We start from the raw sequence: 14,538 nt of genomic DNA on the forward strand, positions 1-14,538 counted from the left end.
GTGAAACCAACCACAGGGAGCTGGGGTGCCGCCTGAGCAAATCCTGAGATAGCGACTTCGTGAAGAGGTCCACTGTACTTCCTCCGTCAAACAGAACTCTAGCAAGATGTCATCAGCAACGATATGTTCACGAACAAAGTGCCTTTGGATGACCGTGGGCTCCTCCAGTGGAAGCCCAATCCTGCCATGCAACCTCTGCAACCTCACCACCTCACAAGTAGCATCACAAGCAGCCCGGTACTCTACCTCTGTCGACGACAAGGCAAAAGATGACTGCCTCTTACTGCTCCATAAAACTGCTCCTGGGCCTGAAGTAGATCTCCTCGTGTCTGGATCTCCTCCCCAATCTGAGTCACTCCAACCGTGGAGTCGGACTCCATCCATCAATCCCCCTCCTGTGTAAAAGAGTCCATGATCCTTCGCATGCCGCAAAAACCACAAGATACGCAATCCTGCCTCCCAATGAGTCGTTTGCAACCATGAGCTCAACTGCCTCATCAAGAAGCTCCCGTCCAATCTGGTATCCATCAACCAAATCAATGGACCATTTTGCTTCCGAGTCAAAGAGGCATCACACTGCTCACAAGGATCAACACCTGTTACAGTGGGAAGCCAAGTCCTAGAAACCTGTTGAAGACCACGCAAGGCCTTTTGAAACCTGTAAAACACCCCCTCTGAATCCGGAACCACAAAGCCTGGAGGGTGCGCAACATCCACCTCCTTCTGCAAGTAATCAACTGCGACTTGCCTGGCTTTCCAAGAGGTCCCCGTGGAAAGAACATCCTCATCTACAGGAGTTTCTTTGTCCCGAATACTATGAGACATCAGAGCATAAGTTGCGTGTTCAGTTTCCTTTGACTGACGAACACAAGAACCACCAACATCAGTACTGGAAAGTTCCTGCCAACTGCTGCCACATCAACTGGCAAGCTATCCTCCATCTGGTCCCGAGAAGCCTGCACCTGCAGCGTATCCACACTTAAGTGGCCATTACTAGACTGCCACTCATCACAAACTCGAGGATCTGGGAGAGAGAGTGCCGAAAGCTTGTAAACTCCATTCTCCACTCCGCCTTCCCAGACTACCTGGCAGGGTTGTTTCTCGTACGCGTACGACTCGATTCGTACGTACGATTCGTACGGTACGATACCGTACGATATCGTACGGTACGATATGCCAGATTTGCCCGTTTCTGTCCGTTGCGCCGCCGCCGACTGCGCATTTTCGTGGCCGTTTCTGTCCGTTGCGCCGCCGCCGACTGCGCGTTTTCGTGGCTGTTTTGTAGCCGTTTGCTGGCCGTTTTGGGCATGGCACATGCTTTGTGGCCCATGTGCCCATTGGCCATGGCCCATGCTACATGGCCTTGGCCCTTATAAAATGCCCACCCCCTAAGCCTCTCTCAAAGCTCTAGCCTCTCAATGCTCATTACTCAAGCCATCAAGCCCCCCCCTCTCTTGAGTCTTGCTCAAGTGACCATCAAGCCCCCCCCTCTCTCTCTCTCTCTCTCTCAACTCTCAACTTTCAAGCCACTCTCTCCCCCATAGGCCCTCTCTCAAGCCTCTCTCTCTCTCTCAAGCCTTTAGGCTTTCTCTCTCTCAAGAGTCAAGACTCAAGCCTCACTCTCATTTTCTCAAGCCTCTCTCTCTCTCTCTCTCTCTCTCTCAAGCCTATCCATCTCTTGAATCTTCTAACTTCTCTCTCTCTATTACAATGACAAGGGAGAAGAATGAAGCCTTCAATGTGCATGCTATCCATGTAGAGAAAGCCGATGGAAAGTCCAAGTCATATAGGTGGACTTGTAAGTATTGTGGCAAACAATACACAAGTGGAGTTACTAGGCTTCTCCAACATGTTGGAAAGGTGGGGGGGCAAGTTGCGCCATGCAAGGAAGTCCCCCTTGCTATATCCGATGAGATCTTCAACAAGATCAAGGGTGGATTGGGTGCTCACTATGATAGTGGTAGAAGCTCAAGGGCGGATGATGAGGTCATTTCCCCGCCTTGTGATACATCCTCCCCCGCCGCCTCCATCGGTGCCACCTCCATCGGTGCCACCTCCGCCTCCGCCTCCTCAAAGAGACAAAGGCTTGAGTCTCCCATGAGGCAAGCCACTCTAGCCCAAGCCACCGGGGGGTTCTCTTCTTCTCTATCACATCTCCGAGAACGGCAACGGCTAGCGGATATAGAGATTGCACGCACCATTATTGAGTGCAATCTCTCATTCCATGTGCTCAAGGTAGATCAATGGAAGTCAATGGTGAAAGCCATTGCAAATGTGGGCCCATGTGAAGGATGGACCGGCGTCTCCTATCATGACATGCGCACGAAGAGGCTTGTGGACGAGAGGGAAAGAATCGATAGATCTCTCAATCCGGTGCGGGCGGCATGGTCCAAGTATGGGTGTAGCATCCTCTCCGACGGATGGAGTGACCGGAAGAAGAGAGGCATCATCAATATACTTGTCTCTTGCCCTCTTGGCACATACTTTGTGCGGGGCGTGGATTCCGGAAAGGCGGGGAGGAAAACATCGGGTGCATTCATATATCGCCATATCAAGCAAGCCATCATGGAGGTAAGTTCCAACTTTCAAATTGCACTAAAGTCTTTAAAGTTTAGGCTTTGGTATATGTGATATGAATCATATGATCATATGTGGCTATATCATGAGTCATGACTCAAGTCTCATACGGCATACGCTCATTGCATCCATTCATGTGCATTGTGACATGTAGGTTGGATCGAAGAACGTGGTGCAAGTCATCACCGACAACGCTTCAAATTGCCGTCGGATGGGGAAGTTGCTCGAGAAGGACTATCCCTCCATAGTATGGACGCCTTGTGCCTCCCATTGCATTGACTTGCTCATGGAGGATATGGGCAAGTTAGTGTGGATGAAGGAAGTAATGACCGAAGCTATCTCTATTGTTACCTTCTTCACCACAAAGGTGAAGGTGCTTGCCATGTTCCGCGAACATAGCAAGTTGGAATTGAAGAAGCCTTCATCTACACGCTTCGCCTACATGTGGCTCGTCTTGGAGCGCCTCCACGATGTGAAATCCTCCCTTCGCCAAACAGTGGTCTCCACAATGTGGAATGAGTGGGATGAGCGAGAATCGGCGGAGGCCAAAGCCATGCAACGGCTTTGCCTAAAGGAGGAGTTTTGGCAGTCGGTCCGCACTATTGTCATTGCGGTCACGCCCTTCTATAGGGTATTGCGGATGACCGACATGGAGGGAGCCACCATGGGCCTTCTTGTTCACTTCATGGGAGAGGCCATAGCAGAGTTACGCGTTTCTCCTTCCATCGACGAGGAGAAGCGCGATGGTATGTTGGCCATTGTGGAGAAGAGATGGAAGTGGATGCGAAGACCTATCCATGGTCTTGCCGCTTTATTGCATCCGGCTTACAAATCACCCGCCCTCTTCACCAACGTGGAGCTACTTGAAGCCCGAGATGCTTACTTGCCCAAAGCATTGCCGGAGGATCGCCATGGGAAGTTCCTTGAGGAGCTCATAAGCTACAATGACCAAAGGGGAGGAGCCGCGTTTGCATCTACTACCTGTTGGAAGAGGGAATCCCTTGTGAAGCCCCTCTTTTGGTGGGAGACATTTGGGTATGCGCTCTCAAGCCTCCAAAAGGTGGCTTTGAGAATCCTAGCTCAGGATTGCTCTTCGGGTGCATGTGAGAGGAACTGGAGTTCCTACTCACTTGTACACACGAAGTTACGTAATCGCTTGAGCACGCAACAGTTAGAGCGGCTAGTGTATTGCCGCGCTAACTTGCGCATGCTGCGCGCAATGCAAAAGATGGAATCAGCGAGACAGGTATAAGTTACAACTTATAAGTTATAAGTTATAAGCATTCAAATTTCAAACTTCAATGTTTATTGAAATTTGGAACCAAATTCTAATACATTGCTTGTCACTTGATCATTGTACAATGTAGGTGAATGTGGATACATTCAAGCTCACAGGGGACACTCTTCAGAGTGTAAACAAAGTGCAGGATGAGGAGGAGGAGAGGATCTATGCAGAGATCTATCGAGAGCTCGAGTCATTTGATCGACGACCTACTCGCACTCGTCGTGGGCGTGGAGGTAGTGGCAGAGGAGTGCAAGTAGGAAGCCGTGGATGCACGGTTCGTGGTGCTCCCAGGGACATAGTGCATACCTATGTGCGGCGTGGATCGGGTAGCTCCACACTCGCTCTTGCAGATGAGGATGCTCCCTTTGGCTTCTCACATGAGCTTAGAGAGCCCGAGTTCGATGATGAGGGCAACCTTCTTAGCGATGGCGACTTCGGCGAGGCCACTGATGTGTCCTCTTCTCATGAGGATGATTTCAGCGAGAGCTCTGATAGTGATGCCTTTGTCTAGTCTCTCCTTGGGCCTTGGCTCTAGCCTCTCTTTTTGTACTCGCGCCTAGCGCGCATGATCGCATCGCACCTCTATACTTATGTACTTTTGTTTGTCACTTCAAACTTGTTTAGTTGTTTTTAATGATATTTTGGTTTGAAACAACTTCTCTAGACTCTACCCTTCCAAATTGAAAATGTCTATGTTTGTAGGTGTTCTTTAATTTAAAAAACCGTATTTTATCGTACCGTATCCCAAAATTTCATATCGTACCGAATATTCCCGTACGGTATCGTACCGTACGGTATCGTATTTTCGTACCGTGACAACTATGCTACCTGGCCTGTTGCTTTGTCTTGAAGAGCAACAAAATGCTCATCAAACTCCACCCGTACGCCAATCTTGCAAACCTGATGCACTGATAACAGATGAAACAGTGTGGGAACATACCACACTTGGGAGGAATGCTTCCCCCCCCTACCATCGGGAATTATCTCCAACCTACCCTCACTGTGAAGTGGGATAGTGGATGTATCCCCAGTAAGAATGTGACCAGAATACTTGTAGAGATCTTGTAAATCTGAACGGGAAGGAGTCGTGTGCTTGGAAGCACCACTGTCTAGAATCCACTCCCGAGTATCCGTTTGCGGAGAGTCCTCCAACCTCCTCCCTGCCTGAAGAAAATGAAACATCGGTGTCCATCACCTCCAGGTGCACAAAAGCCGGAGTCTTCATGATTGCTGCTGAGGAATCTTCACCCTTCTCGGTCTTCCGCTTGGGACACTGCCTCCAATAGTGGCCTTTCTCGCCACAATCATTACAGGTCCTCTCTGCCTTTAGTTTCCCGCGGTCAGTGTCGGACTTCTTCTCAGAAGACTTCTCCGATGAAGCCTTCCCTTTGCCCGTGTTACGGCCTTTCGACCGTTGGCCAGTTAAGGCCTCCGAACCTCCGCCCTGTGGAGGGTTCGTGAATCGTTCCTCTTGCTCCAAGACCGTGGGCACAAGCTCCTCCCATGTGATGGTGTTGAGCCTGCCACTGGTAATCAAAGATGAGTAAAATGTTGAGTACTGAGAGGGCAAGTGCGACAGCAATGTTATGGCCATGTTCTCTGACGATATCTCCTTCCCAGCTTGGAGAACTTCCTGCTGAAGAGCCTGCAGCTTGTTAATATGCTCCCGCATCGTCGCGACGACTTTGCAAGGCTCATAACTCGCATCTGTACTTCCAAGGAAATCCTCTTCAAGGGTGATACCCTGTTGTAAAGAGAAGCCAAATGCTGCCATATACCTCTGGCCAGCGTCATATGCTTTACATGATTGATTACATGCGGTGTGCTGTTGAGGAAGATAAATGAACGGACCCTGGTGTTGACACGATCCCATAACTGTGCCTGTGCCTCCCGGTCCTTTCGGATCGACGGTAACTCTCCTTCCTCTACTTCCGGCCGTGGAACCCCAACAACGATGAAATCAGCAAGGTCGTAAGACTCCAGTACAGATTCCATCATAACCTTCCATATGCCGTAGTTGTTCCCGTCCAACTGACGGTCCACCGGGAACGTGGGGAGTGTAGGGATCTTCACATGCCTCTCGGCCATCTCTAACAAATCTGCCATTGTGGGGATGTAATCTGAAAAAGGGTGGGTGGGTGGGAACAAAGAAGAACTTACACCTGCAAGTGGCTGTCCAGCAAATCAGCCCGCTGTTCTCTTGCTTCTCCTCTTCCCAAACAGTCTCGAACAGTCCACCAATCAGCAACACAACAGTCCCCCTCTTGCTCACACAAATCCCAAGAACTATCAAGAGCTCTCCCTCTCTATTGCTGTGTTTTTTCTGCAGTGCACTTGCTCTTGTGTTTTCAGATCTTGTCTTTATCTCCGTTGCATATTCTGACATGGTATCAAAGCTCTAGGCTCTTGGAAGATCTTGGGAACTGCGTGAGCAAGAGGGGGGCTGTTTTTGTTGTTGCTGATTGGTGGACCGTACGGAAAGAGGAGAAGCAAAAGTAAGGCGGGCTGATTTGCTGGACAGCCACTTGGAGGTTTAGTTCTTCATTTTTTCCACCCACCCACCCTTTTCAGTTACAACCCCGCAATGGCAGATTTACTTGAGATGGTTGAGAAGCATGTGAAGATCCCGATACTCCCCACGTTCCCAGTGGACCGTCAGTTGGACGGGAACAACTACGGCATATGGAAGGTAATGATGGAATCTGTTTTGGAGTCTTACGACCTTGCTGGTTTCATTGTTGGGGTTCCACGGCCGGAGTTAGAGGAAGGGGAGTTACCCTTGATTCGGAAGGAACGTGAGGCACAGGCACAGTTATGGAATCGTGTCAATGCCAGGGTCCGTTCTTTCATTTTCCTCAACTGCACACCACTGGTAATCAATCATATCAAGCATATGACGTTGGCCAGAGGTATATGGCAGCATTTGGCTTCTCTTTACAACAGGGTATCGCCCATGAAGAGGATCTCCTTGGAAGTACATGTAGGGATGAAGCTGTTAGGGTTAGGGTTTGGAAGGCACACTAACAGGAAACGTGAGAGTGAGAGAGAGGAACATGATTGCTCATATATTGATTGTGATAAAGTGAAGTACAATAGCCACATAAAGATGTGACCTAATAGTGTGTTCACATGGTCCGGCCATAAATAGTGCCAGGTGGACCAAAACCACTTATAAACCTTTATAAGTGAAACGGGGAAAAAACCTCCACTAACTGAAGTAAAAACTGCCCCAGTAATCGACTGATGATCACTAGCACTCCCCTGGGTGCATACACAGCATAAAACCCAACAAACCCCCTTGGAGTGATATGTGATCACTGTACATCATCCACCAAAAGGAAACAAATTCAAAGCAGTGCGGAATGCTTTGAATTTCGGACGTGGTAGTGCCTTGGTGAAGATGTCTGCCACATTTTGATCTATAGGGCAGTAAATCAGACTGATATCATTTGCCTGGAGTCTCTCTCGAACAAAGTGATAGTGAATCTCAATGTGTTTCGTGCGAGCATGAAACACAGGATTCCTGGCCACGGCAATGGCACTCTGACTATCAGTATAGATAGGTGTAGGTTCCTCCACTGAAATATCCATATCAGTCATAAGACGACGTAGCCATACGTACTCAACGGTAGTAGTGTAGGCTGCTTTGTACTCTGCCTGACAAGACGAAGTGGCCACTGCGGTCTGTTTCTTGCTTAGTCAAGAAATACATAAAGAGCCAAGAAAGAAACAATTTCCACTAGTGGAATGTCTGGTATCAAAATCACCAGCCCAATCTGAATCGCTGTAAGCATATAGCTGCATGTCACCCCCCTCAGGATAAAGCAATCCAAGAGACAAGGTACCCTGCAAATACCGAAATACACGCTTCACAGCTTGCCAATGTGACAATCGCGGGCTGTGCATGAATCTGCTCAACTGAGATACGGCATACTGAATATCTGGCCGTGTAGTACACAAGTAAATAAGGCACCCAACAGCCTGAGCATATGTAGTGGCATCAAATAAAATACTGTCATCCTGTAGTGACATTTTCATCCCAGGCTCCATAGGAGTGTTGATAGGCTTGCAATCCTGAAATTTTAACTTCTCCAAAAGTTTAGCAACATACCGAGATTGCAACAACCCAATGCCTCTGTTATCCTACACAAACTGTATGCCCAAATAGTAGTGTACGAGCCCCAAATCAGACATGGCAAATGTCTGTTGCAGTATCTCTTTAAAAGCTGCAATTTTGTCATCATTTGATCCCATGAGCAAAAGATCATCTACATAAAGACTGATGACCAGCAGATCTTTCTCTTCTTTCTTTACATACAAAGTGGCCTGTGATGGACTGTTCACAAAGCCTTGAGTGAGCAGGAAAGCATCTATCTTTGCATACCAAGCTCATGGAGCTTGTTTCAAACCATACAAGGCCTTTTTCAGCCTGCATACTTTCCCTTCATGACCATGTTCTGCAAAACCTATGGGCTGATGTACATAAACTTCCTCCTCGAGGTCCCCATGTAGGAAAGCAGTCTTGATGTCCAACTGATGAACAACCCAACCACGATGTGCAGCCAATGCAATGACACTCCTAAGTGTCGACATACGGGATGTAGGAGCAAATGTCTCCTCATAATCAATGCCCTTCTTCTGTGCATAGCCCTTTGCAACTAGATGGGCTTTGTACCTGTCAATGGATCCATCTGCATGTCTTTTCAACTTATAGACCCACTTAGTACCAATGGCTTTCTTGCCTTTGGGCAGATCAACCAAATCCCATGTTTGATTCTTTTTAATAGAATCAAGTTCATCCTGCATGGCTTTGTTCCAATGCTCATTGTCTCGTGCATCCACAAATGAATCAGGCTCATCATCATCTTGTAAACTGGCTGTCATAACCATATTTAAATCCATGATGTGTGCATGCTCATTGGTCCGTGTCTCCCTACGAGTACGGCCAGCAAGAGGAGTCTCTAGATGGCTGTCCTGTAATGTCCTCAAATACCATCTAGGTATATGTCTGACCTGTGGAGCCTGTTGCCCCATATTTGGCTCAACTTCTGGCACAATCTCCTGCTGAATTTCTGCACCATCTTCATGATTAGGTGGCTGCCCCGCACCCTCATGGGTTGGATCACCAACTGTGGAATGAAACTCCATAGGTAGTAGACCTTCAAACACATCATTTTCAACCTGATTTGCATCATAACTAGCCATGGATAATTCTGATTTTTCATCAAAAATCACATCCCGACTAGTGAATATCTTCTTGGACAGTGGGTCATATAACCGGTAGCCCTTGCTCTCACGGCTATACCCAACAAAAATACATTTTGTGGCTTTATCATCCAACTTCCTCCTCAACTCTTTGGGTATGTGTGCATATGCAAGACACCCAAAAGTATGAAAGTGTGATACCGAAGGCTTGCGGCCATGCCAAGCCTCAAAAGGAGTAATGGAAACCAATGCCTTTGTGGGACATCGATTCAAAATATGACAAGCACACATAACAGCTTCCACCCAAAAGACATGTGGTAGCTTCTTTGCCTTTAACGTACATCTGGCCATCTCCATGAGTGACCGATTCTTCCTTTCTGCAACCCCATTTTGCTGTGGAGTATAAGGAGTAGTAAACTGATGCTTGATACCTTTACTCTCAAGAAAGGAATTCAACATGTGTGACACATATTTCCCCCCTCGGTCAGAACGGAGGGTTTTAACCTTGCATCCTGACTCGGTTTCAGCAAGTGCTACAAAGGCCAAAAATGCATCATATACCTGTGATTTCTGTGTCAACGGATAGACCCAGCATATACGAGAGAAGTCATCAATAAATGTAGCAAAATAGAAGCAACCTCCTAATGACTTCGTCTGCATGGGACCACAAAGATCACTGTGTATAAGCTGTAACTTTGCAGTTGCTCGTAGAGCCTGATCACGTGGAAAGGAAAACCGATGCATTTTTTCCAAAATACGTCCTTCACATATGTGATCTGGAGGCTTCTCCATAAGAGGTAGGTCTGTCAACATGTCATGTCGCTGCATAAGCAAAAGACTACCAAAATTTACATGTCCCATGCGAGCATGCCATAACTTCGCATCAACCATAGTTGGAGTAAGAGTGAATGCATTATAAGCAGACTGATCCACTGGCTGAAATGCATCCAACTGATAGAGTCCATGACATAATGTACCAGTAAGCCTCAAGGTCAAGGCATTAGCTTTGTCTCTGACCATGCATTTGTCATCATCAAAGTTGACTTGTATACCACACTGTGCTAAAGAAGAAACGGACAACAGATTCTTCTTTATCCCTGGTACATATAAGGCATCTGTAAGGCGAAGAATAGAGCCATCAATGGCTGTGAGCTGAATCTCCCCAATGCCATGAACTGGATATGAAGCATTATTGGCACACTGAACGGTCTTGCCAACAGGGGCAAGGCATACATTACAAAACAAATCCCTGCAAGATGTGATATGCTTTGAAGCACCACTATCAAAATACCAAGTACATGCATGCTCTGTCACACTGAGTGCCTGTGAAGACCAAGAGGCATCATAACTGCATGTGTAGAAACAGTAATCCCTGTCTTCAACAAAGGAAGCAGTCTCCGGAGGAGCTTTAGAGGCATCATTTACAGACATCCCAGATTCCTTTGCCTTCTCTTTGGCAATCCTCTTCCTACACCGTGACCCCATTGTACATCCTCAGTCCAGGATAAGTCAGGCACGAGCTACGTAGGTCATTCCTCAGCCTTAGCGGGTCAGTTAGTCAGTCAAGTCTCTTAACCCACTTCGAGAGAATCATTCATGCATGTAGAGTCAGTAGAAGCCATAGGGTTTGCATCAGAAAGCACTCTGCATTCTGCATAATATGCATTCATATGCTTGTGCATCATTTAGAACATCCCAGAAGCCTTAGGGAATTTACTAGGATTTATCTGGTATTTTTCCCATGTTTATAGTATTTATTTAGCATTGTCATTTATAAATATAAACTTTATTAAATGACCAGCCAACTTGACCAACCTCTAGTTAGTATAAATAGGCCTGCATAGGGCTTAGTTTATCATTCAGTCTTCAGTGTGCTAAGAGCTTTCCTCCTCAGCTATTCTGTCCAGCAGCAGCCGTACACATCTGCGTTTCTGTCCAGCAGCAGCACAGCCCTGCGTTTCAGTCCTACAGCCTGCGTTTTCAGTCTTGCATCAGTTCTACGACAGTACCCCGCCTTCTTTGCATCATACATACATGCAACAGTCATCTGGTGAAGGTAACACAGCATTCTTAAGCATTTACAGCATTCTAACATAGCTTAGAACAGTCCATCATCTCCTTTTCTCAGCCTCAGGTGTGCAGCCCTTCCTCATGCCCTTGGGAAGAGTGCATAGGCTCGAGATTAGGTCATCGAGGTGTTTCTACAGCCGTGTACAGTTCAGCCAATCTCTGATTCTCCGAGATCTTGCGTTTGGCTTATCTACAGTCCACAGTCATTCTCTCTAAAGAAATAAAGCAAATACTATCTCGTTATTGGGATAGGGGGCCCTTCAGTGGGTAATTCGGGACCCAATCTCGTGTACAGTTCTCATATATATCTCTCTCATCTCTTTAAAGTTTGAAGTATTGAAATGGATTGCTAAACTCACGAAACTCAGGATGCAGAAGACGGTGTGAGCATTTGTGTGACAGGATCTTCCAATACAAAGGCTTCCGCTGCATATCACAATATGATGCATCAAAGTACTTTTATTGCCCAGTTTGATATTGCTTTCAGTGATGAGGATTTCACTCAGAAATCCATGATCCGGCAAGTAAGCATGTTCATGAAAGGCACTGCTGCCCATTGGTGGCTCACGGAGAAGTTCTCACCGAATCCTGTTAGATCATGGAAAGAGTTCAAGGAGAGGTTCTATGCTCAATTCTTGCCTCCCAATGCATTGAATGAGATAACAATGAAGTGGGATTGGGTAAAGCAAAATGAGGGGGAATCGGTAAATGCATATGTACAAAAGTTTTGGAAAGTGCTTTTGGAGGTGTCTCCACTTATGCATGTCACCGAGGCGGAAAGGAAGAGAAGGTTTCAATCGGGATTGCAACCCGTGTACAAAGCGGGACTACAAATGTATCCTGGTCATACCTTACACCAATTAATCGCAGCCGCCACCGCCACCGCCACCTCGCCGCCTAGTTCGCTGCTTCACCTGACTGTACCAGCACCGCCGTACAGCTGCCACCGCCGCGTGTTGACTGTCCAATTGTACCTGTTGATTGTCCAATTGTACCTGCGTCGACCTACTGCCCTTGTTCGACTGTTCGCCTTCAGATTTCTGCAAGTTCAGTAAATTTTTACCGATTTTTTTTTGCAATTTTTTTCAAAATTCAAAAATTGCTAGAAAATTAGCAAATTAGTTGCATTAATTTTAGGGCTTTTCACCACTGAATCTACAATTGCAACATTGGCACACATCACCATTGATTTCAGCAGATTTGGTGCATAATTGCAGTAGAAATTTGGAGATTTTGCAGAAATTGTCACTATTTGCAGGCATTTTTGGGTGTTACAGGCACATTTACTTGGCATTGGGGCATTTCCCCCAATTTTTTGGGACATTACAGCATTTGGTACAGGTGACAATTGCTTTAGCAGATTTACAGGTGCAGATCCAATTCAGATTTGGTCTAATTGGCTGCCTAAAAATTGGGGCTTTTCTACATTGAGCCCATTTTTGCAGCATTCACCAATTTATCTTTGATTTTGCCATGATTTGAGCACTTGCAGCTCTTACAAGTGTCAACTGATCATGTTTTTCATGGCACATGTATACATTTGTGGTTTGCTGCACTATATGTATGCCATTGTAGACACTTTGACATATTGCAGATTTGGGACATGCATATGTATTTCTTGTGGTGAAGGGGTTCCCTTTCAATCCATTGATTATCCTGCTATTTATCTCTCGCATTCTTACGGTTTTGCTGGGCATTGCCTACTTGTGGTGACTTGTGACAGATTTGCTGTGTTATCATGGCCAACAGTAATAATGACCTCTTTGGAATGCAGTGGCAGAGAGGGGGGGGGGGGACTCCATCACTCTCCAATGGCTCCACCGATCACGAGGAGAGGAGGAAGGTATTCCTTCTCGAGGTGTGGGAAGAAAATTGTCATAAGAAAGCTTGAAACACCAATCAGTGGGTTGGACGCACTGCGCAAAGAAGGCCTGGGTTGTATGCAATGCAATGCAATGGGGCTCAGCTGCATGACTCGATCTAATGTCATTGGCGAGTCGAACTCAACCTAGTAGTAGCTTTGCCCTAGAGGATGAACGTTCGTGATCTTTGCAAGTCCACCAAGGAGGCTAGCTTGAAGAAGATCTCTGAGTTGTCCGTGCGCAAGGTGGCTATCGACAATCTTGCATACCAGAGTGGAGCCCTCTAAGGATGCAACAGCCGTAATAACGAGGAGCTGAAGGTCTGCTTCCGAGAGAAAGATAAGCAAGTTACGGCGGCCTCGGCCGGGGATGATGGAGCGGCTGCCATGGTGTCCTCCCGAGGGTGAAAACCTGAAGAGGCCGAGACTTGCTGAATGAAAAATGCCTAAGAACTGAACATGCTGCCAGACGGAGACGGAAGGGACGAAGTAGTTGGAGGAAGACGGGGTAAGTCGTGAGGCTATAGAGGAGGAAAGTGAGGAGGGGGGAGGGGCTATGGAGAGAGAAAGAGGAGAGGCACAGGTGGGGGTGGAAGGAGGGGCAGGGGGTGCACACATCGAGAAGAAGAGAGGAGGGGGGGCGTTGACGGAAGGAGGGGGAGAGGGGCATTGATGTGAAAAGCGGGGGGGGGAGAGAGAGAGAGAGAGAGAGAGAGAGAGAGAGAGAGAGAGAGAGGCATAGAGGGGGGGCGCAGGTGGAGTGAACAGCAAGGGGAGAGGGGGGGGCATTGCGGGGGGGTGGGCACATGCGGATCAGGGGGTGTAGGCAGGATGAGGGGGGGGGAGGGGGCTGCTGGCGGCGGACAGCGGAGGTGAGGGAGCACGGAAAGGGCTGGCTGGGCAACTGCGCGGGGGTGGGGGTTGGGGGGGGGTTAAATGCGGGGAAGGGGGAGGAGGCGTAGGCAACGCAGATCGTAGGGGGGGAGCACTCGCAGTTCCAAGCTCGACTAAGGTTGTAGCTTTTTGGATGGATACTCAAGCTATAATTAGAGTTCCATTGCACCTGAGAACCAAGCTAAAACAACATTTGTTACAAAAGGTGGGGTGTATGATTATTGTGTTATGCCATTTGACCTAACCAATGCACCAACCACCTCTCCCTTGGTATACTGTGCGTCCCAACGCCGGATAATGGTTGAACCATCAACCAGAAGCCACTCCCACCCTTACCTCTTCGTGCATCGGCGGTCGGCTCCCGTCTTCACTTGTGTCCTTGAGCCTAACTTGAGAAAGGTAAGAAGTAGCCCAAGCTAAAAATGACCAGATCGAGTAGGTGGGATGGATTGCCAGGGGAATTTTAAAAAGTGCTCGACAAGATTGATGCCCAGGTTAATGCAAATACAGAACCAAATGGATGTGGTGTGCTTACCAAAGACTGCCTACTGCTGAAAGAAATTTTGACTATCTAGGAAGATCACCACCAATGGGAGATGGCAAAAATACGAGAGGAGTGGTCAAGATGGAAGAACAACATGCTAGA

The 14,538-nt window shown here is 47.6% G+C and overlaps 3 protein-coding genes across 4 annotated transcripts in view; all 3 read left to right on the plus strand.

The window, feature by feature from the left end:
* The window catches only part of LOC147624524 (mediator of RNA polymerase II transcription subunit 15a-like), a 94,449-nt gene that overhangs the window by 12,092 nt on the left and 67,819 nt on the right, over positions 1 to 14,538 (plus strand). The window lies entirely within an intron of this gene.
* LOC147624525 (uncharacterized) lies at positions 1,480 to 2,773 on the plus strand. The gene has a single exon (XM_086819550.1). It carries the CDS (start codon positions 1,711 to 1,713, stop codon positions 2,629 to 2,631), a length of 921 nt encoding a protein of 306 aa, XP_086675676.1. The 5' UTR covers positions 1,480 to 1,710; the 3' UTR covers positions 2,632 to 2,773.
* On the plus strand, positions 2,646 to 4,525 carry LOC147624526 (uncharacterized). The gene is made up of 2 exons (XM_086819549.1): positions 2,646 to 3,823; positions 3,945 to 4,525. Exons 1-2 carry the CDS (start codon positions 2,789 to 2,791, stop codon positions 4,371 to 4,373), a joined length of 1,464 nt encoding a protein of 487 aa, XP_086675675.1. The 5' UTR covers positions 2,646 to 2,788; the 3' UTR covers positions 4,374 to 4,525.

This window comes from Cibotium barometz, chromosome 25 (assembly GCF_041138505.1).
Source record: "Cibotium barometz isolate CiBa-2024 chromosome 25, ASM4113850v1, whole genome shotgun sequence".
NCBI lineage: Eukaryota > Viridiplantae > Streptophyta > Polypodiopsida > Cyatheales > Cibotiaceae > Cibotium > Cibotium barometz.